We start from the raw sequence: 27,275 nt of genomic DNA, 5'->3' as shown, positions 1-27,275 counted from the left end.
CTAACCTAAAATTGTCTAGCTAAACTGGGCTTCTGTGTTTGCTAGCATGTAAATGTAAATATGACAGCAAAGAATACTAAGTATGAAGCATGTTATGATGTTATTCTTTGTAGTGGTGTCTTTATTCTGTTTATTTTTAGGAAATCTGACTTGACTTGGATGAAGGCAGGAGAAAACCCTGTATTTCTTGGATAGCTGCATCAGTGTTGCCTGTTCCTGTACAGCATGTTAATTACTCATCTTAACAGCAACTGACAAGTAGAAACAAGCTGCAAAGTAACTTGTCTAGGCAGAAAGATACCCTCCCTTTGGAATAATGTGCTCCTAGTTTAAGAGAACGCTTTTTGTGAAAAAAGGTTTTTACCATTTTTTTTCTTCTCATAACAGGATTAAAAGACTCATAGGACAAGCCTTTTGAAGAACAAGTGCAATATATGCAGCTTGATAGCCATAAGGCTTTTATAATAAGCCTTCCCATGCAAAGTGCATTTTTGATTTTATAACTTCTTTAGATATAGTGAGCTAACAGTGAGATAATTTCATTTTATCATGGCGTTCTTCTCTCAAACTAGGCAGCAGGGCATGCAGGCTTTGCTAGGGAAATGGCGTATATTCTGGCCTGCTTTAAGATGCCAGCAGCTGTTTGCTGTTTCTTTCAATATCCCCAATTCAGAAAAGGTTAGCTATTTCAGTTTTATGACATCTTCTGGCACTGCATTACCAGTGGATTCCAAAGGAACTGATGTTTTTCCCACCAAGAAAAGTGCTGAAATTGAGTATGAAGGAGAAACAGGATGGGATGAGGAGAGTAAAAAAATATCTGAAGAAAAACTTCACTTTTCTTCCTCTGAAGCTCCAAAGAAACGATTAGTGAGTCAAGTTCTATCAAGGCATAAGTTTGCCAAGGTCCAGCCTCCAGAAAAACCTTTGCAGGCTGAAGAATGGAATAGGCTGAGGGAAAACTTTCAATCACCTGAAATATTTGAAGATGTGATGTTTAATAGTATGGTCAGGTGCAACAGCCCCATAGATGTTGCCAAGTCCTTGCTGACTTATGTGGCAAAGAGTGATGGTGACATCAGATATAACTTGTTGATCAAGTACCTAGCATTGTGTGTCCAGCAACAGAAGACAGCAGAAATTTGTGATGTGTATGATATAATGAAAATAAGATTTAAGATATTAGAAAGTGGGGCTTACAACCTTCTCATCAGGGGGCTGAGTAATTCAGATCAATGGAGAATGGCCTTGACTCTTTTGGAGGAAGTGAAAAAAATTATGACTCCCTCAAGAACAAACTATGAATCCTGCATCAAAGCAGCCAGCCGTCACCAAGAAATGAACCTGGCATGTGAACTTTACCATGAGATGCTGGCTAAGGATTTGGTGCCAACCTTGGATGTCCTGCAGGCCTTTTTTGACTTCAGCAGGGGTATGAAAGATGCTGAGTTAAAAAAAGAGCTGTTTGGTATCCTCTTATATTTGAGAGAGAACCAAATACACCCTCACAGAACATTTATGCGGAGTATAAAGCTATGGTTTGAAAGGTAAATAATGTTTCAAAAGCAAGCTGCAGTTCATGAGGATAGGATTCAAATTATTCCACAGATTAAGGCTAAGAAGATTCCCCAGTTTCTTATTTCATAGTGCTTCTCCTTGAGAAGTGTACTGTCATTAAAAGCTGCATTTCATTTCTGCTCTAAGTGTTTTATTGCCTTTACCTCTTCATAAGAGTTTTTACCTTTTAAATATCCATTCTTGATACAGAAGGTAGAAAATGTTGATGGGTCATGGCTGCCCGAAATCTCTTGACTTCATCTCTTCTCTTATTGAGGGGTTGATACATAAGGAATATTGACAGGTATGAGATTTTTATTTATTCCTCCCCTCCCCCCAATAATCTACCAGCATGGAGAAGTAGTAAGTTGTTCAAAACATGAGATTGTTCCTCTTTAAAGAAAAGAGGCAGTAAATTCTGTTAAGGACAAAGTACTCTGAGAGCCTTTTCTAGACCCTCTTCTTGGTTCTCTTCTGAATCCTCTCCAGTTTTTCAACATTCTTTATATATATAGTCAACACCAGAACTGAATACAATATTCCAGCATGGGTTGCTGAAATGTAGTAAAATATATTAGGAATGTCAATGTCATGAATTTAGCTTGGGTTAAGTGAAAACTAAGTGTTGCCCGTAAAATAATAAGGGAAGTAAAATATGGATAGAAAGCTCTTTGTTTTAGCAGAGTGCTTGGCAGGCCACAGTCTGCTTTCATGAATAGTGGTAGTCAGACTCTGCAAATGCATCTGATTGTGCTACGCATGCCCAGTGTAGTTCACTGGAGTCTCCTTGGGTTTGTTTTGTGTAGGTTGCCCAGCTGTTTTACAGCTGGCATCCTGGTGAGAAAATACAGCTGTGGGAATGTACTGCAGTTGTTATACTGCTCTGCCCTACCTGCTTGCTTGCTTGGGAACAGCTAGGGAGCAGACCGACTAGGCTTCAGTCAAGGTGAACTGTTCTAGAGGGCAAAAATCTGTGTTGGGCTGCTATTTTCCCAGAGAGCAGAGAAGAACTTACCTGTGGGTGTGTGCTGTATAGTAGTACATTTGCAGGAAACTCAACCTAATAAGAGTTCTTGGGGAGAAGACTGCAGGGGCAGTCTGTATGTTGTCAAAGAGCTGTGTATTGCCTGTATGTGATGACAAAACAATACTGGAAACTGAAGCTAGGCAATTTTGTGTGAGAAAGCAAGAGAATTTCCTGTTGCTGTTGTCTTTGTAAAAGACCTAAAGAACCTCTGTATATCAGCATGAGAAACACAAAAGAAGGGGAGAAGTGGGATGGTTATTCCAAAGTCCATGGCATATGTGATTGTACAGCCTACCATAACAAACACAGTGGCAAAGGGAGAGATATCTGCAGTTCAATGTTGTCATGGGTATGGCATATTCTATTTTGGTCTTGTGGGCAAAAATGAATGTTTACACTGGGACTGTTGTGGTGGTGATGTGGAGTTGAAAAGTCCCAATGCAGTGTTTTGGTATGAGCGACTTTGCCCTTAGCATGTTTCCTAATGTCTTAGGAATGTATTTGCATAGAAATTTTGACTTCTGTTTCCCATTTGATTTCTTGCTACTTACTACAGAAGAGAAGAAACTAAACTCTGTGATCTCTTTATTAGGGTGGTAAGTGACATGGCAGGTTCTCAAATGCTGTGGTCACATTCATCATAGACTAGGCTCCTCTTGCTGTGAACTTTTGTCTCCTGTTGTAACTCCCTCATAATGTGATCCTGTGCCATTCAAATCAGTAGGATCTTTGTCACTCTAATAGAGGCAGGATCAAACCTTCATCTCTGTCTGAATTTTATCCTAGATTTTTATATGGAGCTTTCTCACTTGGTTTAGACTTCACCACAGTTTCAGGTTTTTGTTTGCGATGGAGAACTTTTAAAAGAGATTAAATTCCCAGATCCCGAAGTACTCTATGGATGTGTAGGGTGCAACTTGAAAATTGGTAGTGCAGCCTGGTTACTTGTGCTCTTTGGGTGCAATATAGGCTGGGGAGGTGGTTGGTGTTGGTTCTCTGCATGTTGTTAAATGCTGATCCTTTGTATATTGATATTTTCAGGTATTGCTAAACTATATGTGAATTTTTGTATGATTTCTGTGGAATGTAGGTGGTTGGTCTCTTACTTCTAGGCAGTGACCAAAATAGGAGTGTTTTTTATCTTCAATTCAGGTATTATTAAATAAAAGTCTAATGCTGTCACTTATCTTTCCCTATGTAAATATTAGTATTCCAGGAGAGAACTGGAGAGGACACCTGACCAACATTAAAGACAGGTAACGGCAACATTTTATTTAAAAATGGGTTATCTTTGACTAGTCTACCTTGAACTCTTCTTTCATAAATATCAATAGAAAAATCACTCTTCTGAATCCTTATATAAGAAAGCAATTTTAATCTTTGAGAATATGAACTTTTGTGTACCTAAGGCTTCCAGAACTGAGTGTCAACTCATTCCTGCACATTAAACAAGGCCTGAGGAAAGGAGATATGCTAAGCAGAGCTAAGACAGGAAAAAAAATGGAGAAAATTAAGAGCTGCCATCTTATTGTATGGCTTGCTTATCTACTGTTTGGGAATTAAGGATTTTTTTTTTTGGTTAGCTTTATGATCCTGTAGCTTAATCGAGTATTTAAGTATCATGAAAATCAGAGCAGCTTTGGTGCGTAAGCTGATGTCTCCTTGGAAGCTAAGTTACTATTTACACGCTACAGTAATTTGTATGGGTACATGGGTTCTCCTGTCCCACCTGATTTTCAGTAGAGACAAAATTAGGTTTTCTTAGGGATAACCTAGATAAATATTTCTATTACAGCATTTTATTAATGCCTGTAAATTTTTATTTTAATTCTTATTATTCTATTTGATACCTAGGTCTTTTCTCTTATATAGTAATTTGGCAACTGTAAATGTATTAATCATAAGAATGTCTTCTATGGATTATGTTTTCTTGGTGGTTCATAGTAAAATCTTATGTAGTGTACTGTTAGGTGCATTCTGAGTCTGCTGCTTTTGAAGCTCACAAAAGAACAGCATAACTTATGAGAGCAAAGATTGTGCGCTGTAAGATGAGTTACTATGTTTGAGTATATGTGTGTGTGTATATAGTATTACTATTATAATTCACCAAATTCTAGGCAACTTTTTTCAACTTCTAGAGTTTTAAAATTCAAAGTCAATTGTCTTGATTAAGAACGTAGTCTGTTATGTTATTGTCTGTGAAGTCTCCTGCAGACTTTGGGAGCTAAACCATCTTAGATGACCTTCCATCTTCTTGTGGAGTAAGAATCTGCTAGTAGGCAGAATGGTGACTTGGTGCTACATAGTATTTATTTTGTGATAACTAACTATGATCACTTTTTATTTGCCAGTAATTATAAGCAAGTTTGAGGTAACCACCTGGAATGAGCCTATGTTTAAATTGCTGTGTCGCATCTGACTTCATGTTTGATGCGTATGTGCCATGATACCTGAAATCCATCTTTGTTCCTCAGAAAGGCTGTTAAACAATCACTTAGTTGTAAGGACAGCTATATATCTTAGAGGTGAAAGCCTTCAGTCTGGGAATTTCTTGGCATGGAACTGTAAAGTGATGAGTGAGGAGTTACAAAAATTGTAAGGCAATTTTAAAGATATTACTTTTTTTTTTTTTTTTTTTAACTAAGAGGCAATAAGAACACCCTTAGTCTAATTGCAGCTTTTTAAAAGGTAAGCTTGACACTTTCTGCTCCCACTCTCTTTGGGAATACATATTGAGAATGTACAAGAAGAAAGTGCCTTCACGAGCTTTGGTTGCTGTTGAGTTGTTGGGTGAGTTAGTCACCCCCCACACCCCTCCCCCACACACCCTGCCCCAGTAATCTGGAAGTAGTAGTTGCAAAAGAATCCAACTTAAACATGGGTCATGTATAAACAAAGTGCTTATATTTAAGCTTAATGATTTTTGAGATGTTCTTATAATGCTTCTTTAAGCTTTTATTTAGTGTTGCCAAACTATGAAGTTCCTTAATGCTTATGTTTGTTTAATGGTAGCTTTACAGATATGTGAACAGCCAGTCCCCTTATTTATGTTAATGTGTAGGCTAAGCCTGCAGTGGCCACAGTGGGCCAAGTGACTGGAATGTATTGTTCATATGCAGCAGTGAATGTCCATTGTTGCAATTCCACATGTAACTCTATGAATTCAGTAGATGCACTGTCAACAGTGCAATTAATGCAGTCTTAGCATATTTTTCAGTAGCAGTCTGTGCATTAATATATACCAAACATCACTTGCTGTGGGAATTTGGCATTTTTGATTGTGGTGGCTTAGAAAATTACAATGGCTTAGTCTTGGCATGTATATCTGCAAAACTTCAAAATAAGCCTTTAAAAAAAAGTTAATGTTATTTCACAAAGAATGCAGTACAGTAATTGGCTTTGCACATCCTAGGATGCAAGTTGTTTCATCAGTCACCTGCTGTTTTCCTCTCTTTCATGTCCTTACCTAATAGTTTTGTGGGGGGGTGGGGACTGGAGGTTCTTGGTCATGTATTACTCCTACATTTTTGACCTGGGCTTGGAGTTGTGTCCTATATTAATTGTTTGAGTTTATAGGGGCTAATCAGAGAGACAGCTACAAAAGAAAAAAAATCAACAAATGGCATATGGAAGTGGTGACAGTTCCTGTTTAATTTCCTTCAGAACATGTTTTAAGGCAAAGGCCCCATGTGGGACATGAAACAACAAAATAAGCTAGATATTTAAAAAGATGCTTGTTCTCTCCCGTAAGGCCTAGTTGTTCTGGGAGATCATATAAAATCCACAGGTGGCTGTAGAAGTTTGGCCTGTCATGTTTTGCATTTTGGAATAAGCATGTGTTGTGCTAGCAGGCTGTAGGAACAAAAGGCTGACTCGGAGCAACTGACATGGGTCTCTGCTGTGTGGGTTTTTGATGGCCTTTGCTGTTACTTGGGAATATCTGCAGTATCAGGTTGGTTAGACAGTAGTAGTCATGCAATTTGGTGGGTAGATTGGTATGTGCTCTGGAATGTTGTCTCACTTGTGCTGCTCTGTAATCTGCTATGATATGCCAGCAGCCTTCTTGGGGAACCTAAAGAGCTTGGGGTCTGAGTTTTCACATTCCCTATCGTTCCATTCTGTAATCTTTTCTTTTATACTTGTTTTCAATGTCTTTGCTTTTTCGCTATTAAAAACATGCATCCTAGACAAATCAGTGGAGAGTTCTTGTCTGTGTCAGACTGTGACATATGACTTGAGATTTGCAAAACCACAGTAGTTACCACAGTTTCTGGCCATGCAACAGGGAAACCAGGAGTGCTGAGAAGGAGTGGATGATGTGAACAATGAAGAAAACTATCCAAATGCTGCTTATGATTACTGACATGGATATAGAGGGTAGCATGGTGTTTCTGGATCTGGGAAATGAATGCTGAATGGTGGCATTGACTGACTGTAGCTGCAGGGCTTTTTCAGCTGGAGCAGTCCTCATTCCTACATCTGTGTGGTGATCCTGCTACAGAACAGGAACAAAGGAAGAGCTTCTTAACAGTGAAGAAACAAGTAATGATTAGTGTCAGGAAAATTGCAATCTAAAGCTGATTTCTGTTTGGAGGCAATCAGCTTGATATTAGAAAATCTGTGGAGGAATTGGCATTGTGCACCTGGATGATGCCCGTTGTGACTTAATAGTGCTGAGGCAGGTCAATTGAAACAACATTTGTCTTAGTGGTCTTCCATTGTCAAAGTCTAATCACTTTGACCACCACAGAGAGATCTTAAAGTGCAGGTTTCAAGTAAATGTAATCATGTGCTTTCTTTGTAGTATGTCCTATTAATAGCAGCTTATCTGGAAACTGAGAGAATATACCAAGAATATAGGATTATGCATTCACTGTTCTTACAGTTTTCTTTTGGCATCAACAATAAGTAGAGGAGATAGGTGATCAGAACCAAGATCTGTATAACCTAATTTCCTATGACCATTCCTATGTTCTTATTGCTGTTGTGTTGCATTGAAGGGATACTACTGCAGGGTACTTCAGTACCTTCAGAAGTAGTACATAGCCCTGTTCCTGAGAAGGAGTAGTTGTCTCAGTAGACTGAGAGTTGGACTTCAGAGACTTTGCTTCAGAATACATACTGTGGTTTGTGGGGTGTGTGTTTTTGTTTTGTTTTTTCCCTAAGGAGTTGAAAGATCTCTGTAATGCATTTTGCAGCTCTTCTTCCCCACATTGTCCTTCTCTTCTGCAACTTCTTTCCTTTGTTTCTTGGCCTTATGATTCAAGCTCAGCTTTAGGGTAGTTCTGAGAATATATCTTCCCTCTTCTGTTCTCCTTATTTTAGTGTTTAGCAAGTATAGAGGGTCACTCAGTGAAAGGTACTCTGGTAGACTTGGTACTAAGGTCACTGAACAGACAGTCTTGGCCTAGAAATAAAGGGAAGTCTGATATGAAAAGACAAGTGCCACAAAGAAGGTCTAGATGCAGCTGTACTTGTTTTTTGCCTTTCAACCATATAGCAGCTCAGAACACAGAGAATAGAGGAGCCCTCTTCAAAGTGTGTGGTGTATCCTCAGTTTTTTCTTACTTTTTTTTTTTAAGATGGTGACAATTTCCACCTTCTGCTGGCAGAGAAATCCTTTGTTCTGTCATGCTTGTGCATCTCCTATAGAATACCTAAATGAACATCTTTATTCCTATAGGAATTCTTCACCTACACTCCTTGGTTTCTACCTCAGACTGTAGAAACCTAGGACTTTTCTGGACTCAGCAAACTGAAATGAGTCCACAGAAAGCTTCCAGCAGTACACTTGTGCTTTCTTGCAGGTGAACTAAAAATGTAATTGCTATTTCTGGAAGATGCTGAGGGTTGAGACAAATGGGATGAAGGAAATGAAAGTCTTGGGAACAGCTTGACTCTTTGACTAAAGGTGTCACTGCCTCAGGGGTAGTTCTGGGATTGTTGCTGGGAGCCCTGTACTGAACAGAGGAAATATGTTTATGCATGCATTGTGCTGGTGGGAAGGGACTAGGGAGATGTTAATGTTGTCAGGGATCTTAAGCCAATGAAAGGTGGAGGCTTTGTTGGTGGGAGTGAAATTTTAGTGAAGGTTATTAGAACAAGTTTGTCAAGTACAGGTTGGGCTTACATCAGTAAACCAGAAGTATTATTGGGGTTAAAAAAAAACAACAGCAACAAAACTTTGCATCATTTTTTTCCTCTAAAATGAACAAGTAATGGCTTATGAAAGTCAATAGATAAACATAACTCATACCCAGGATATCTCAAAGACTGTTCCAGAGCAAAATTACTGTGGAAATTCCAGCCCAGGAGATGCTTCCAGAAATGAATATTTAATGCCTTAGAGGGTGAACACAAAGTCCAGAAAGGGGATTGTGATATTGGTGACCCTGTAAGTGACAGCAGAATCCAACCTTTTGTGGCATATTTACTTTTGTCTGATTCTTCTTAGACTTCTCTGGATTGTCTTCTGGAAGTTTCAACATTTTTTTCCTTTTGGTTGCTAACTAGATTAACTGAAGACTTATATATGATTGTAGTTCATTATAATGGGCAAGCATATTCGGATGTCTCTGCTCATGTTAGAATACTTGAAATGCTTTTATTGTCAGAACGTGTCTCACATTGAAGTAGAGAGAAGGTGGCTTGGAAATGCTTGAATATAGACTAGTCTGAGAGGCTAAGTGGGTAGAAGGATTTGATCCTGTTAAATTATGGGCAATTTTGTCTTATTTTGTGAAAATAGATACTAGAAAATAGACAATGTTAACAGGTAAAGCCAAGTTACTAAAGCTGACTTGGTTTGTGCCTGTAGCCTTTCATGAAAGAGTTTGCCACCCCCCCCTTTCCCCCTTCCCCAATCTCACTCTTCTTAGCTATCTTATCCTAACATAGTCCACTGTGTCAGCAAATCAGATGTGTGTGTCTATCAACTGTCAGCAAAAAAACAGAAGTTAGTTGCATAACTTAACATGTAGAAGTGATGCAGCTTGGGTAACAGAGCTCGGGTAAGCTGGATCTGGGATGATGGAGTCCACTCAGGTATTCCTGCACTTGTGGCAGGTCTGGTTATTCCAAACTTGTATAAACCAGCCACAGACTGCTTTTCTGTAAAAGCAGTTTGTCAGCAGCACAGTAATGGAGCATTTCACAGTTGTTGGTGCATTTTCTTGTTGTAACACTTGGATGTGGATTTACAGCTAGGCTAAGGCTCTGTAGCCTGTCCACTAGCTTCAACTAGGATGCTTGCAGTCACTTCATATGTGCTGGTCATACCAGTGTAATTGCATAACCTCACTGCATTGAGCTGGGGCTGTGTGGATCCATGGAGACTTTCCTATGTGGTAGGGAAACTTTTCATATTAGAGGTGAGAAATTAAGACCTGGAACAATTTAAATTCCTCAAGAGCACACAGAAAACTTGTGGTAACACTGGAAATCAAACTCTGATCTCTCAAGGCCTACGTAAGTGCTGTAAATATTGAAATATTCTCTTTTCCATGCTCTCATGCAGATTTTAAGTCCTATATACTCAAACATCTTTAGAATTAAATATTTGATCCAGATCTCATTAAAGCCTATAAAAAAATGTTTCCAGTGACTTAATAGGTTTCAGATGCATCACAGAGTTCAGCTGATTTTTCTGATGATTTTTTTACTGTGTTGATTGTGTTCATGCACAGACACTCAAACTAGTAAAGTTTAGGTAGCTCTTACTCAAAAGCTTGTTTTGTTTGTTTTTTTTCTTGTTTCATTATTATTACAGTGGACAGTGCCCAGTTTGCTATCACCAGTTGGAGGATAGTGACCTCACCGAGAGAGAGTATAATAATCTCAGAGAAAGAATAATAACAGATGTGATACATGGAAGTGATACTTTTAGAAAGACAAGTCCACAGGTAGGTCTTGTGTGTTCCCAGGTTTATTGGGTTGGAAGATAATAACCAATGTCCAAGTGCTTTGAAAACACCACAGATCTTGTCCTTTTTCTTTGCTTTAAACATTAATTACATACTTCAATAAGTAACCTACATATCCTTTTCAGTTTTGTTGATAAAATGAATATTCATCTTGAACTCTCTTATATTGTCTTCATTGTTGTGTTTTCAGTTAGTCATTAATGGATTCTGAAGTAGTTAAAGTGTAACAATGCTTGGAAAAAGTAATTTCTTTAAAGCTTAAAAAAAGCATTAAAAGGGACGGAAATCTATTAACCCTTCCAAAAAAAAACCTTTCAGTGGGGAATAAAGACCAATAACTAGAATAAAATAATATGTTTGTCTAGCACTTCTCACTTGCAAAAAAAAAAAAAAAAAGTCCTACTGTTTTTTGAAGTCCTATATTATATCTGAAGCTTATGCTTAATGTGCTGAATACTAGGTTCTTCATCTGGTAGCTGTGTGCCAGAAACAATGAAGAACCAATTACTGTTTTGTTTACTCAGCTTTCCCAAACAGCCAACTGCCCCTCAATTTTAAAGATGTATTTTCATGTTTCTAATTACAATGGGCATTAGGAGTATCTAGCTTTTCAAAGGTCATTGAGAGTAGATGACAGAGCATAATTCTCAGGCAGTGCTATACTGAAGTTCTGTTTCTTGCTCATCGTGTGGGAAGCTGAATGAAGGTGAGCTCCACTAGATGGAGCCCACACCACATCTCAAGGTGGTTCAACTTACCTTTATAAATATTGATGTCAGTTTGCTGCAACCTGCACCAGTTCAGCACTGGTTCTGAAAATATGGAAGAGGATACCAGGTTTAGTTCTTGAGACTTTCTGCAGACACAGACCTCATGCATGCATAACAGTTCTTGAAACTGCTAATGTCACGGTGTCTGTAGTACATGAAGCCTATTGTTTAAACATCTAATTTCCACACAGGCTTTCTTCTCAGTTCAGGACTTCAAGCTGATCTGGCTGTGAAGTGGGCAGAGAAGTGAAGTTATCTTTAAAATGTAGCAATAACTCTAAGTATTGAATGGGTACTGGTGTTACAAAATAATGTGTTTTATTGCACATTTTAGAATTAATACTACCTGTCTCTAAAAGCCCATGTAAAAATTGTGATTGAGAGGTTTATACAGTTAACTAGCTAACTACCTAATCTGTGAAGCATCACTTACATTCCCTCTAGTGACTGCTGGCTGGAAAAGTTCAGATTTGCCCAGTATATGGGTTAGATTAGTGGTACCATCTGGACAGGGGAAAATTTAGGAGGGAAAATTCAAACAAGGTAGCTCTGGGAGGCAGGATATTCATACCCAGGTGGAGCATCATTTCCTCTACTGCTCATATTGTTTGATCACCTGGTTTGGGCAAAGAAATGCAATCTAAGGAAACAGAATCAACATATACTATTTTAAGCTTTGACGTTCATAAATTTTGTTAGTCTGCATGATAACTGAAACTGTGATTTACCACTCTGGGGGGCCATGTACTTGGCAGCTCTAAATTGGCCTTGTTACAATTCTGTATCTGCAGGCAATCATCTGAAGGCTGAATGGAAATAAAGCAGGTGTGTTTGCTGTTGGCCACACAGCTGAAGCTGTGTGTATTTTAAGCATGGATGTGGGGTAAAGACAGCACAGTGTAGTGATGTGTCAGAGGTTTCCAGAAATAAATTTGGGGCTTTTCAGTTGCCTTTGTGCTGTGAAAGCAGACATATGGTGATGAGAATATCCTGCCAATTTTAGGTATGCTAGACTGTGTGACTTCTCCTGCAGCCAGGGTTTTCCAGAGGGGAAGCTAGGTGAAGAGGCTGAAATTATGATCTAGGCAAGTATATCAGAGAAGGGGTTTTCTATTTTCCACAGCCAGTCATGTTTCTTGCAGTAGCCGTAATTCAAATAGAAAACATTTCAGCTGTATTAAAGAAGTAGGACTTTTTACTCTTCCTTCTGATTAGTTTTCTTTTGTGTGTCTGTGTTGCTTGCAAAGGAATGATTAGTCAGTAGAACAGTTTGAGTTGTTTTGACCTTTAAATACTGTTGTTCCAACAGTGTTTCAAATTGCATATGTAATGCATGTGGAATCTTATTTTTTCTTCTCTAAGCAATAGTCTTTTGTTTTACTGTTGCAACAATGTTATTGCTTTATTTGATTTTTATTTCTCTCCCTCAAAGAAGTATAAATACAATCAGTGTAGAAAAAGAGGAGCAAAGATTTACTTTGGTCAGAATCCTCCAAAAGTAGTCTGTGATGCAATTCAAACAAAAAAAAAATTTTGCGAATAGACAGCTTTACTGAAGAAAACTTGGGATTATAAATCAGAATGGTAGTGAACAATTCTATACAAATATTTTGAGAATATTGCCTGTCTGGACTGTGAAACTGATTATTTGTGAGAAAATACTCATTACATTAAAAATAGACATCAGTTCAGATCTCTGTAGACAACTACAAAAGGATCTGTTAGGATGTGATATGATGATCTAATATAGTGAGCTGCAACCTTGCAGGCTGCTGTAGGAGGAAAACAACTGTAACAAGACTGTCACCTTTGTACCAATGTCTATATGGTATTTTCAGTTGGGCGCTTGTTTACTCTGCTTGCATTTAATTGGGAGCTACGCTATTGAGCCTGACATGATATAATCAGCTGAGAGGCAGTTAACATCTTTTGCTATGATGACTTTCATGTCCCAACCATTCCTAGATGTTTCTTGCACGCATGTGCATGCATTAATTTCATTTCCTTTGTGGCTACTTCATACCCCTGGTAAGCCTGAAAGGACTATTGGGTGAGGGAAAGGAAGCACTTGGGAGATGTGTATGTGCTGTCTGAAGACAGGAAGAGATGGTTTTGTGGGCATGTGAAGTCCCCACGCCAGATCTGGGCTAAGTGTGCCAAGGGGCTTTACATAGCCATCTAGAGTACGAGAAACTAGAAGGGGAAGAAGTGTAACCCATTCATCTCAGTGTTATTTTTGCAGCTGAATGAGACTGTGCAGTTTTCATGGAGTCCTGAAAATAAAGCACTGGCTCTTAACTTTCGGGTTGGTGCCTTTTCTTCTCTTCTATAATGCTTTGGTTCTTCCATGTGCATGATTGCCAACTCCATGATTTGCCCCAAAACCCTCTGTGCTGTATGCCAGTCCCATACTGAATGGAATAGTTTACTACTTCCAGAAACCTATACGCTCCAAGCAAGTGGTCTCTGACACAATCTACCCTAACTCCACCTCGTAGATATTCCACTCCAACTTCCAGTGTTACCTCCTGGTGCTCCCATCTGCCTAGTTGCCTCTAAATTCATAGCTGGAGTCACCTAACCTTCCTGTACTTGAGCTGCTTCCAAGATGAGCCACCCTTATGTTCCCAGAGATTGCCTGGACAATGCAGCTTTCCATCTTGCAGCTGGAGGCCATGACTTTTTTGCCTGAGCTTCTCGGGGGGGGGGGGGGGGGGGAAATGGAAGGCTAGTTAATTCAGTTTTAGGTCTACTATGACTCCTGAGGAGATGAGAGGCTGAACAGAGGAGGAAAAAGCCCTGCCCAGCACATGGCTGACTATGTGTGCGCAGTGCATGCCACAGCCTAGGCTGCATGTGCCATTTGCCACCTCTGTCTCTATTCAAATATATGTTTTGTTCTTCCTGTCAGTGCCAGAGAGCAGAGAACTTCTGATGGGAGGAAACAAAGAAAGGACTGTTTGGAATTTTTCCTGGGGCTTTGTGTGCCCCCCTTACCTCTCAGATACGTGCTATGTGCCATGCTGCATCAGGGGGATCTGATTCCCATTTAAGGGCTGTTCTTCTATAGGACAGCAAGAGCAGAAAAATGTGGCATATTGCTGAATCCTGCAAAACCTTGCACTGGGATGACTTAAACTAAACTAAAAATATTGACATCAGGGCCTGACAGCTCTTGGACCTTGAAGAGCCCTGTTTAGTCCCAGGTCTAAGAAAACCTACAAAGGTAAGGCATGACATTTGCAGATAGGATTGAACAGCTTTTGTTCCGTTCTTTGCTAAATATGGGATGCTGGATCTATTTAGGAAAGGGGATAGTATTCGGGACAGCAGAATCCTGCATTGTCTGAACAACCAAGTTTGCTGCTAGATCTTGTAACATCCACAGGGATAAGAGGGCAGCTGTATGAGTGGGGCTCAGGATCAACTGTGGGGTTGTTTGGGTTGTAGTGTTTTGGCTAAAGCTAGGGTTAGTTCTGGAGGTTAGAAAGAACAGAAGTTTCATAGCTTGAGTTATTAGAGCTACAGGATTCAATAGTGAGTATCAAATAAAGGCAGGTAATGATTTATGGTAGATGTTGAGACAATTGCAGTAACAGCCCTGTTAGGGACTGAGAGCACTGCAATCCAAGCTGCAACCTTTTACGCTGCTTACTTTTTGTCCTCTTGCCTCTATTTAGTTCAGAATGGATGTTATGCTCTTGTGATGTGATCTGCTAGAGGGAGAAGACTTCTGGAAGGAAGGAAAAGGAGAGGGGAGGCTGAATGGGAAATAGGTGGCAAGAGACAAAGGCATTTAGAATTCTTCTAGGTTTTCTGTTGCATCTTCCCTTTCCCCAGAGGCTTCTGATAATGGAAGCAAGCAGAAGTGTAGAGTGTCATTTGGCAGGAGGATAAAAGACTACTTCTTCCTTAGCAGTAAGAAATAGATCTGGATGAAAATATTATGAATTCAGCACATGTTTTTCTCTGTCAATTACCTCAGTATTAGAGAGTGTTTCTTGTGGGTGGGTCAGATCTTCTGAGGTGGTCCAGGCTTCCTCTTCCTGATTCATATAGAGACATGAGTTGGGAGTTTGTTCAAGTCACTTTGTCTCCTTTGCTATCAAGTGTTTGTGCAGCAAAATTAGGCCACCCGGCGACAAAAGCATGCTCCTTTCTTCCAGCCTGCTTTCTAAACCTGTTTTGTTTTCCTTCACGGTCTTTTTAAACCAGTCCTTTGCTGTCTCTGTCTTTGGAAATCCTCGTAACATGATACATTCCTTATACTCTAGTTAGTGTAATCAAGAAAGAACTATTTGGTTCTGATCTTTGGTTTCTTTGAACACTAACTGCTTGGCTAAAATATAGTTGCTAACCTTGTTTTGACTGTTTGCTTGTATGCTGGAGAACTTGCTAACAAAATACATAAAAAGATTCTTGATGCTGTGGTTTTTCTCAATGTTTATCTTCATTACATTAACTAGAATATATAAACAATGAGAATTGAGAAATTTTACCAAGGTTTTATAAGGTCATAATTTGATAAAGTATTTCTCTTTTCCTGTTCACTAGCTGTTCAGAGGCAGACAAGGCCATAAACATGAAAACGGAACAGTAGGTTTTACCCCTCAGTTCACCGAAAGAATTAAAACAATCTGAAAGTGTAATGAGTAGCTGACTTTGTTTTTGAAGGAGACTTTTATCAGGAACTTATTGGATAAATAGTCCATTACTTGCAATTCTTCCATCCCCAAGTATTTACTCAGGGGCTCTTGAGACATGTTTATATAATGCAGACTGCATATAGTAAGTCCTTGTTTCAGTCTTCTCTGTCTTTGAGTATTGCTGACTTCTTTGAAAATACTTCTAAAGTAAAATCAGTGTGAGCAGATTTGTTTTAGATACTTTGAAACATTAGCTCTTTGTACTTAGGCGTCATGAAGTGCAGTCATACAAATGGTCCTTCTATGTCCAGGAGCCAGTCTGCAGCAGTGGTCAAAACCACATTCTTCTGATGCTGCAGGGGCTGGAGCTGTAATCTAGTACAGGACTTCCTTCCAATTTCTGATAATTAGAATGGCTTCACAAGTTCTAATAGTTTCATGTTGTCCTTCCAACACCTTGTCTCTAGGATTTGGTTAGATTTTAGAATAGCTGCAATTTGAGCAAATGTTTTCATTACACTGTATATAAGGATCCTTTAAGCTGATACAGTTCCTCCAGAACTCTGAAATGCAACAGAAGTGTATTTTTCTTCCTAGAGTAGGCATTGTTTCATCTTTGTGATTGTAAACTTAATTTGTTTCTGTATTTGCAATTGGCCTGACTTCTTCAGTGTCATTCCCTTTCTAAATATCTGAAATACTTAATAAATATGGGAATTAGTACAGAACTTTGAAAGACTGTTTTTTTTTTTTTTTTTTTTTATGTGACCCTTTGCTTCTTTTCTACCTTTCTCAATGCTAGGACTAGGTCAGTGTTTTAGTATCTTGTTGTGAAGAGTTATCAGGCTTTTTGCAAATCTAATGCTGTCTGGCTCTATTTTACCTGCTTTTCCATCAATGCATACAAAGAATTTTTAGAGATCATCTTTTGCAGAAGGTGTGCACATTAAACCTACCAGATCACAGAATTCCAGATGACTTTTTTTCTGTTCTTTATAACTGGTTCACATTACAATGTACAGATGTTAGGCTCATAGGTTTCTAATTCCTTGGATCATTCCTAGAAATATTGAAATAGGGGATAGAACACTTGGTGCCATTCATTCTCCCAGAACAGTTGCTGGTTCTAATGAGATTATAAACATTAGTTAGCAACTCATAGTGTAGTTAAGCATTTGGTGGCAGTGTTTAAACTAGCATAACTGGCCCTGCCTCCTACCAGCTGTTCATTCCTGCCCCCTTTTGTCCCTGCAGGTGTACCAGAGAAAAAAATCAGTGTAACCCCATGGTAAGCAGGGGACAAACCTAGCTGGAAAATAATGTTTTATTTTCTTGTGGGGTGGTTTTTCAGCTAGTTACTTCATCAGGTTCACTTCAAACACGTGTACATAGATTTTTCAGCTATGCTGGGAGGTATAATTGGCTGTCTGATCTTCATGTAGAATTTTTCCACATGGATCTATAGCCTGTCTGTTGTTAAATGCTAGCCCTTCTCACCTACTTGGACCACTCTTTTCTGTGCAGTTTGATTCACTGCTTTTTTTTCTGTCCCACAGTATTTCTATAGTGACTGTTGCATTCTGTTCAGGCACTCAAGTTGTCCTATTTCTTTGCTTAGCCTTGTTAGCTGGGTTTGCTGCAATGTGAACAGGTTCCAAAACAGTAATTTTGAAAGCACTGTTAATTAGAAAAATAACTGCCTTTGCAAGGTTATTTTCCTTTAAAAGCAGGCCAGATTGGGCTTTCTTTTATACTTGTGCACGTAGAATGGCAGCATTGCAAAGGTGAGAGCATTTTTCCACTGAGGACAGCAGCACAAAGTGCTTGCTCCTCCATCCATTTGAAGTGTGCTTGAGAAAGGAGATTTCAGGAGTGCTTTGCCTGGAGAGTTGAGGTCTACTGTTTGCACTGGCAGTGTGACTCTGGCCCTCCACTGCCTGCCATAGGAAGGCAGGAGGGAGTCCTGTGGCAACACTGTCTGCTGTTGAAGTAAGAGAGTGGACAGGCAGCACACAGTGTGTCTCAGCCTGGTTGTCATGCACCTGCTCTCTGTGCTTCTGAGATCCTTCTTGCTCGTGGCAGTATAGCTGTGAAGGTTGGAGCCACAGGAGTTTGATAATGGACTCCTGGATCACTTCTTAACTTTAGAAGCATAAATACTAGAGGACAAACAAATTGTATGTAAGCCAGAGTATATATCAACACCATACACAATACTGAGAAAAGCCTTCCTGGTTATAAGGGTTTGAAGGGGATTTCCAAGCTTTTAAACTGTGGAGGAAATATTTTAAACCCTTCAGGCATAGCAACAAATAGTTTCAAGAGTGCTCTAATAGTTACAATACCAGGCACCTTAATATGTCTGGATTTCAGTTGGACAGCTGAATTTTACTTCTCACACTGTAATGCTGATTCCTGTGTTTTCCCTCTCATACTGAGAAACATTGCCAAAAACAGAGCAATCCCCTATCACTTGATACTTAATGGAGCTGCTAAAAAGTGAATGTTTTCACTTCTCCAAAACTGCTCTTACAATCTTGAAATAAAAACCACCATTTGATACTTAAACTGATATAATACTTAAATGCAATATAACACTTTCTTAATTAGAATTTACTCTTTCCTTGCACTTAAGTATATTGCCATTTGCCCTGCAGAGGTGCAGCACTGTTTTTTGATTGTACAATGCTTAGAATATTGTGAATGCTTCTGGAAACTATATATTAATATAGTATTAGCAGTTTTGCACTTTTTTCATCAAAATGACTTGTACAGTCTCTCCACCATTCATGGTGAGTGAAAATATTGTTTAGAAGAAGCAACAAGCTGTCTTTTCTTTAGTGATTTTAGTAGTTTTTGCTAGGGTTTTTTTAATTTAATTCCATGTGTTGGCATAAACATAATACCCCTTTTTTGTACTTAAAGTCCTTTATGGATTTGCTCACAGCATCTTTGTACGCTGTATCACTTTGTGTTCCTCTGACACTTACATCTGTGGAAACTTTGGATTGTTGCAGAATTGAAAGACCATGGTTTTTTTTAGTTGCCCACATGTTGTTTAGTTTCCTATTTAGACCTAAAACACTTGAGCAAAAAAATGCTGTAACCTAAGATCTCTCTGATCTGAAATGTCGTACTCTTAGATCTGTTATTATGCTCAAATAAGTATTTTGAGATCATTTTAACTCTTCTTGCTGCCCTTATCAAAGGAAATGCTTATTATGATCTTGTTTTGTTTTCAGTTGTGATGTTTATTTCTATGTTATTACATTTAGAATAGTAAATATGTAAATACTAATGGCTCATTCCTTCCCTCCTTATTCTTACCATGCTTTTGAGACTTGTAGTCTTTGTGCACAGGTATTAAAATAGTTTCCTAAATATGTCTGTCTATAAATGTATTACAGAAATTGAAATAGGACTTTTCTATAAGAGTGTTAATTCTATTTTCAGATTCATTGCATCTACTATTTCAAATATTACTGCTGTAGAATTGGCAGACTATATAAGCCAGATTTTTGAAGTCTGAGGTAACACTTTTGTGTTGTGTGGTTTTTTTTTTTTAAATATACAAAACAAGTGCTGTAAAATAGCAACCCTGTTTTCTTTTTTGTAGTTTTTTTTCCAAAACAACAATCCTTCCAACAACTCTTACTCTTTTGAAAAACAACCTCTATCTCTTGTTTTGCTGCAATACTTCAGGCTGAGAGACCACCTAAAATCTCATGAAATGTTGTAGTTTCACGATCCAAGTAAGTTAACATAGCCAGTGCTACCTGAGGGGAGTGGTGATCCCAGCGGTCTAGGAGCGGTGCCCTGTGAGCAGCCTTGTTCATGCTCCTTGGATTGTCTGTTCTGTCCTGTGAGCACTAACTTCTGTGCTACGACCTGACCTGGGGAGACCGTGCAGGCTGAAGGTTGCTATACTGGGTCTGTCCATGCTGGGTCTGTTCTTAATCCACTTCAGGCTTTACCTATGTGAACATGTTGGCACAGTGGGAGAGGAGGGGCAAGGCTAGGAATGAGTGGCTAGGAGAAGGGAGAAAGAGCCACCTCTTTCTGTGGCAGCAGCAGTTCATACCAGTGTAAAATGATGGTGAAATGCAGTGTGAGGTGTCCAGCTGGTGAGGGGGTACCAAAAGAATGCAAGTCTGTTGTGCTTTTGCTGAGATATGAAAGGACTTGAGTCATCCACATACCAGTGGTTAAACAAAAAAAAAGTTTTAAATGTCTTTACTTCTTCATGTCAGGATGAATTCCATATGTATGCTTTGGGCAGCCCTTAATACCAAACTGATTTAATCAGTGCCGTGTCCATTTGCAGAGATGAGTCCTCTTAGTAGAAGGGGCAGTGAATCATTTCTAACAGTTGCGCAGTTGGCATTCCCCTATTTTCCCAGCTAGGCAATGAATGAACAAGGGTATTTTTCTTTCAGTTCTTTTTTTTTTTCTTTTGCACTCAGTGTAAAATAGGGTATTAGTGGAACCGCCCGTGAGTGTTGCTCTTCAAGTCCCATGTATTTCTGCAGTACTGAGGCATGTGCTTTCAGTATGCAGGCTTCTGTAAGTAGTCTTGCAATGAGTGTAATAGGGTTGCTGTATAGTTTGTTGCAAAATTCCTCTGTAGCTCCTTAAGAAGATCACATAAGTAAGCAACACTGAATATATGCTTAAGTTTTGTCTTTTCAGGTGCCATCTCTGAAGCAAGCTTGAGTAGCATTTCTAAGCCTGAAGTAATGAACTTTCCCTCAGAAGCATTGTGAGACCAACCTAGGCAGGGCAAGTTAGAAGTCAGTGTCATGTTTGCTGCATTTGTTTTAGTGCTTTTAGGTGCAGAGAGAGGGCTGTTATGCTATTTGTTGCCCTGTTGTAGGGATTCATCAGAAGTGCCCCTTGCTGTGTTCAACAGGAAACTTTCCTCTAAATGTTCTTTAATTTTTAGTTTCTTGTATTCATTATCTAACTGGCTGACAAACACATTGGTGTACATAGACTGCACAGTGAATTCTTGGTTTGAAATGGGGAAGCTGGTTTGAATAGCTCACCACTTCTTGCCTGAACTAACCTTGATGTCACTGTTACACTGCATCAAGGATCATTGCATCTATTTTATCATAATCAGTTGTATCCTAGCTGCAACTATGCTCTACTTAATTTACTGTTTATAAAGAACATCTTCCATTTCTTCTTGCAGTTGGCTAGTGAGGGGAATATCTTTACAGAATTGTGGGTGAATCATCTTTTTATTGCTGTAGTTGAATGGATTTTGTCAAGACCCTACTTACAAGTCCTGATCTTCAGCATCCTTCAGATGGTATACTTTCTTTCTCATAGCATAAATTTGTCTGTATGTTTGAATAACTTTGTACTACACCTGGATGACATAGCCAGATGCTTGTTCCCAAGGCTCTCCCTTTTCCTTCCCTGTGCCTGGAGAGGATGGGAAACATGGTGATTCAAAAAGTTTCCCTTAGGCGAGGGGACCTGGATCTTCTATGTGGTGGTTCTTTGTGTGAGTTTCCTTTCTCTGGACAAGGAAAGGAGCAGTCTTGTGTGTTGCTGGAGCAATGTGTATGGAGAGGAGAAAATGAACAGATCCTTGAGGAATTTTAGCCTGTCTAGGCTCTTCACTGGAGTCTTCTGTATCCAGTGACATAATTTAACCATGGGCATTTGTCTTCTACACTGATTCTACTGCTAACTCATCTCCTCTGGTGTGGATAACTGTCTTCTATGGTAGCAGAGCTTGGTTTCTCCTCCTCTTCCTCCTGTACTGCACAGCTTATTGGTAGTGGGACCAAAAACCACTGAGCAGATTTGGGAGGCTGGCAGTGGCATGCTGTTAGGTAGCTATAGAGACTGGAGTGGGAGCTGTGGGTGGGAGATGGCAGGGAAAGGTGGGATGAGCAAGGGAATGATGCTTTAAAGGCTGCAACTTTTCCACTGCTTCAGGAGGTAAGTACAGAGAGTGCAATAGCTGGCTGCTGAGCCCACTGCGCTGCTTCTCAGCAGGACCCTCCTGGCAGCTCCTGCCCTGCTGGGGGAAGTGAGGGAGCAGAGCCAAGAGTGGGCTGGGGGGAGCACTGACCCCAAACTGCTCTGTGGTGCCCTAATTTTTGTACTGTGAGGTTCCTCCACAAGGCGATCTACTTTGTCTGCTAGGGAAATCTGACCCCCTTAAGGAAGTGTTCTGTAATTATTGTCACTTCAAATAAAATACCCCTTTAAAAATTCTTCATCAAGTGTTTTGGATTGAACTGAGCCCTTAAAGACAGGATTACACAGATACCATACTTTCTAAAAATGTCTACTTGACTATAATAACTTACCTCAAATAATGTTGACATTATGAAAATAACACTCTTTTGGAGTGTTTACCATGTATTTTTATCTGCTTCCACCTTCTTTCATCTTTTCCATTCTTATTTATCTTCTTCTTTCAAAACTCTCCTTTCTTACCTTCATTCAGTCTGGAGTGTTTTCTTTCTTTTTCTTTCAAACAGCCATGCTGTGTTACAGCAAAACTCACCTGATGTGGAACGATGGGGGAAGTCCACTGAATGGCACAAGCACCAAAGTCAAGAATGCAGCCCAGCCTCTGTGAGGGGCTTCCTTTCTGTGTCTTGGTTTCCCTATCCATTAGATGGTGATGGAGAGTATTTATTCATCTATATAAGACACATCGAGATCTTGTTTGTGTGTAGGGGTGGAACACTTCACAAGTGCCACAATTTGTTTATTCCCCTGTTTTTTTATGCTTTCTCGATAATCACGCTATGAAGCAGTAAAGATCACATAAAAGCCAATTGATTTTGGTGCTGCAGTGCCCTGTATTCATGGCAGTATGCTTTTGACCAGCATAGCTCAGTTCACTTGGAATCTATACCAGAAATCTTAACACCTAAGTCAGTGAGGCAGTCTTGTGTCACTTGGTTCGTACTCTTTAAGTGACCCCTTTTCTAGTATAACTTATCGTAAACACTGACTAAAGTTAGTGATCACTTTTTATTGCCTGACAGCAGTATGTCTCTTTTTTTTTGACAAATTTTCTTTTGCTCCTTCCTCTGACGAAGAATTGCATGTACCATATAGGCTTTTATTGTGGCGGGAGGGGGTGGCAGGGATTGCTGTTCTATAGACTTGCATATTGCTGTATGGTTACATGGGAGAAGGCAAGATTAAAAAAATTCTGCATGCACTTTGAGCATAGCTGTGAAACTTGCAATCGTCCCGAGTTCCTGCTGGAGTTCATTTATAGTCCTGGATGGAGAAACCTCTATTGCCTGATCAAATTAATATTACTTGTTGATAGAAAGGCATATTATGAAACCAGGTCACTGCCCACCTAGATGAATTAGGGTTCCTCTGCCTGTTGAAAACAGCTGGAAGGAGGAAGTAGAGATCAAATGCAAGTATCTGCTTTAAAAAAAAACTAACAATTACGATTTTATAGTCTGTTCTGCTTATATGGGGTCTCAGGCCTAAAGCAATTGTGGTTTCCCTTCTGTTGGAAAAACTCAATGAATCTTGTTTGCTCAGTCACTGCATTATGTTTATGACCTAGTAACAAACTTCATTGTTTGGCTAGGCTTAAAGATTTGTTTATTTTTCACAGATGGAAGACTGCATTAATAAATAAATGTTTCTTTAAATATAGCACTATTTTCCAGTGACCGGTATTTAAAGACTTCAGAATTCTTAGGGAATCTAAATACAATGCTTATTTTGCAATTTGGAGATTGTTAGAATTGGCAGCGGTGTCACGGTCTCCTGGTAGGTAAAGTTGCTCTCTTTGTTTTTTTTCTTTTTTCTTTCTTTTTAAATACTGTGTTTTGCAGCTGCCATGTAACAATGACTGCAGTATTTTTCTTTATAAAAATGTGTAGTTCAGATGATAACTTTGAAAACCTGGATGACTGTAAAGTTCTTGAGTTTTTTTTTTGTTTTTAATCTTGTAATAGAACTTCAAAATCATTTTGAAAATATCCACTGTAACATTTGAGGCTTTTAAAGATACTTTTTTGTTGTTGTTTTAGTAAATGTACAAGGGAAGATAAGAAATGTAACCAACAAATGAAAAGTGAGAGATTTAAGTTTTATTTCCTTTATAGTAAGACTGAATGAAGTGAATGAAATCTGTTTCTGTTAAACTTCAACATATTCCTCCTGCTCCCCCCTTTTAATTTCACTTAATTTTATTTTTTCAGGAATTTGAAGCCTTTCAAACATTTGTGGAAGATCGCCTTCCATTTGATATTGTTATTGATGGTCTCAATGTTTCCCACATAAAACCCAGAAAGATGCAGTGCGAAAATGTAAGTTCTGGTTAAATATTCATTAAGAGTTTTGCATATACTTGGGCTGACTATAAAACAATTAGTTCCTCACTGTTACTTACTCTCCTGAGAAACTGATCAAATGTTTTTGTAGCACACATTACAGTGAAGCTCAAATATTTATCTGGACTTTACAAATGAAAAGTGATGGCGGGGAAAATGACTGTTTATATGCATTGACTCTATTAAGAATATAAAACCATACTTAAATTTTCCCATCTAGGCAATTATATTTACAGCTAAGTTATTGGTAATAACTATGCCAAAATAATGGCTCAAATGTGTCAAATGTTTTTGAAATGAAAATCACTTCTTGCTGGAATAGTATACTTACTTACACTCGCAATGCTAACTATATATGTTACCATAATAATGATGATTTTTGGGGAACAGAATAAATTAAATTACTATGTAGGAAATTCAGTCTAATATAGTTATGCTGGTAAGTTTTCTCCTTAAGATAACCCTTGAGTTAGTTCAAACCACATCCTGTGCAAGTTTTAACTTTATTTCACTTTCTATTGCCTTAAGCATGAGCCCTGTTCTTACAAGGTCAGCTGAGACTCACTTCAGCTCTTTCCACTTGATGATTTTAGTAGAATAATTCTGATTCTTTACTGATAACTATTTCTAAGAGTTCTTGGTACTCCCTTCTATCTTTCTACTAAGAAATGATTCAGAGGTTTTTCTGGTGTGTGCTTCTTGGTTTTTTGTTCTTTTTGTTTTTTTGTCAAGCAAATATTAATTAAATATGAGGAAAAAGTAGCTGCTAACCTGTCTTCCAAAGCTAAACTTAAACTTTCAAACTCTTGAAAGTAAAACCAAGTTACAAATGAGCTTGATAATGAAGGAAGTAATTTACTTCTAGCAATTAAAAAAAAATACTTTTTTGTTCTAAGAGCTACTTTAAAGCTATTCTTAGGAGACAGCAGATACTTTCATATATGGAGATGAAAGCTGAGGTAGGGAGGTTAGATGAACTTGCTGAAAGATGTTTGTTTGTAAGCTGCAGTGAAGTTTCATGAGATACTGGCTCATGAAGGGGGTGCTTTCCTTAGTATGAAAATAGAAAAGGAAGTTTACAAGTTGTTTGCATGGGATCATGGAGGAAGTGTTGATTATCTGAGAAAAATCCCAGGCAGTATGCAGTAGCACAGTATTTTAAGGACTATAGAAACAGATTTATGCTGTCAAAGATGGGGAGGAGAAATGAACTGTTGATACACTGACATCCCTCCTTGCACGACTGTTCCAGTGTGGGAACTCTGAACAGGGTCATGAAAGTTCTGTAAAAGCTGGAGATAATAGAAAAAAGAGCCAGCCTGGTTTTGTGGTGTAATTATAGCTGATTTCTTTTCAGAAATCCTACTAGGAAGTATTAGCATGTTCAGTAGCATTAACTGCCTTTGAATTCCTTCTCAGTTTCTGCTATATTGGAAGGACTTTAGGATCCATGATGACAGGGCACTCCAGAAGGGCAGTGTGGAGGCATCAGCTTTCCATTTAGATGTTTGTGTCAATACAAGTCAGATCTCTCATGGATTCAAGTATTTGTGGGTTGGGAGAATGTCTGTTTTGTCTTCCTACACAGTAGACCAATAACTTGGGCTGACCCCATTTTACCTCCAGAGAAAGAGTCTCTTAGCTGAAATTACTAGTTCTATAAGCTATGTTGCTATTAATCCATATTGCATCTTGCCATGCATTAGAAATGTAAATCAGTGGAGCCTCCTGCCAGCTAGTCCGTGGTGTTCCTATTATCTGGATCCTGTTTTTGAGAGTGTTGAGCCATTAAGTGAGGTGGGCTGAACGTGCCCATTGCTTCTGCTGCGCTTTGTACCTGTAGACATTTACTGGTCGAAGCGCTTTCAGCATGGGAAGTGTATACTCACACTCTGAGCAACAGATTACTACTTCACTTCTCCAGCCTCCTGAAAGAAATAATCTTCTAGGCATATGCACTACTAAATATTTTGTCCGGTATCAAGCTTCCATATTCATTGAGATACTTTGATATTATTCTTTGTGATAGATATCTTTATACATGATTACAGTATTAACTACTCAGTTAAGTGGTTTTATCCAGCTGGAAACATTGTTTAAATGCAAGATTGTGCTGGATGCTAATTAATCATGTTTCCTTTTTTCACAATTCCAAATTTCCTATCTTTTAACGTGTTAGGGAAGGATTAGACCTCTGTTCTTATATATGATACTTCTGTGCTCTTATATCTGATACTTCTGATAAGTATATATTCTTGTTTTCTTATTCTGTTTTTCAAGACATTGCTTTAAAAACAAAACCCAATAATCAAAGCCAAAAGAACAAAGCACTCCTTTTCTTCTGTCTCTGAACTCTTCCTTTCCCATGAGGGAAGGCCACAGGAATCTCTGCACGCATAGCTTTCCTGATTACTGTCGTTGCTGTCAAATACTCCCCCACGTGTGAATTCTGACCTCTCCAAACAGTGTAGACTGCCATTTGAGGATAAATCCTGCCACAAAAGCATCCTCTTTGGATGGAGCCTGCCATCCTTATGGCAGAGGCAGCCGATGGAAAATGCAGAGTGGTAGGTCTGGGGCACTTACAGCCTGGCGTATTAACTATGCAAGATTCATAGGGAAACAAAGTGTGGAACTGAGAGGGTGAAGAAGAGAAATAAATGCAAGCGAACCAGAGAAATTAGAGGCAGAATATGAAGGCTTGAAAAACCTAACAGTGAAGGTGACTGAAGTCGAGCTGTCTGTCTAGGCAGAAACAGCCTGTTTTGAAGAGGGGCTTGTTGTGACTCCACATTGACCTCTGCTGTTGGGCTTGAGAAATAACGATATAGGAGTACCACTTCCAATGACATATGTTAAAAGCTCCCCTACCCTATGTGTTTTGCTGCCAAAAAGCTAAAGCATTTAGAGTTTCCAGGTGGGAGTCAGCTTTCACTGTTTCAAGGGTTCCTTACTGAAGCTGTTAGACCTGTTTTGGAATACTGTTTTACAAACATCATTGTTTCAGTCTATTA

General features: G+C 39.0%; 1 protein-coding gene across 3 annotated transcripts in view; it reads left to right on the top strand.

Annotated features, from left to right (window-relative positions):
* Positions 1–27,275, top strand: part of PRORP (protein only RNase P catalytic subunit) — a 58,546-nt gene that overhangs the window by 659 nt on the left and 30,612 nt on the right. For all 3 annotated transcript variants that reach the window (XR_010389366.1, XM_026095112.2, XM_064512359.1), the window contains exons 2-5: positions 141–1,547; positions 3,793–3,840; positions 10,353–10,485; positions 24,130–24,237. Coding sequence is in view for 2 of the 3 variants with exons in the window: in XM_026095112.2 (XP_025950897.1) it covers positions 550–1,547; positions 3,793–3,840; positions 10,353–10,485; positions 24,130–24,237 (1,287 nt within the window). In the remaining variant the exon portion in view is untranslated. The remainder of the gene's footprint in view (positions 1–140; positions 1,548–3,792; positions 3,841–10,352; positions 10,486–24,129; positions 24,238–27,275) is intronic.

This window comes from Dromaius novaehollandiae, chromosome 5 (genome assembly GCF_036370855.1).
Source record: "Dromaius novaehollandiae isolate bDroNov1 chromosome 5, bDroNov1.hap1, whole genome shotgun sequence".
Taxonomy (NCBI): domain Eukaryota; kingdom Metazoa; phylum Chordata; class Aves; order Casuariiformes; family Dromaiidae; genus Dromaius; species Dromaius novaehollandiae.
This window is presented reverse-complemented; position numbering and strand designations above follow the sequence as displayed.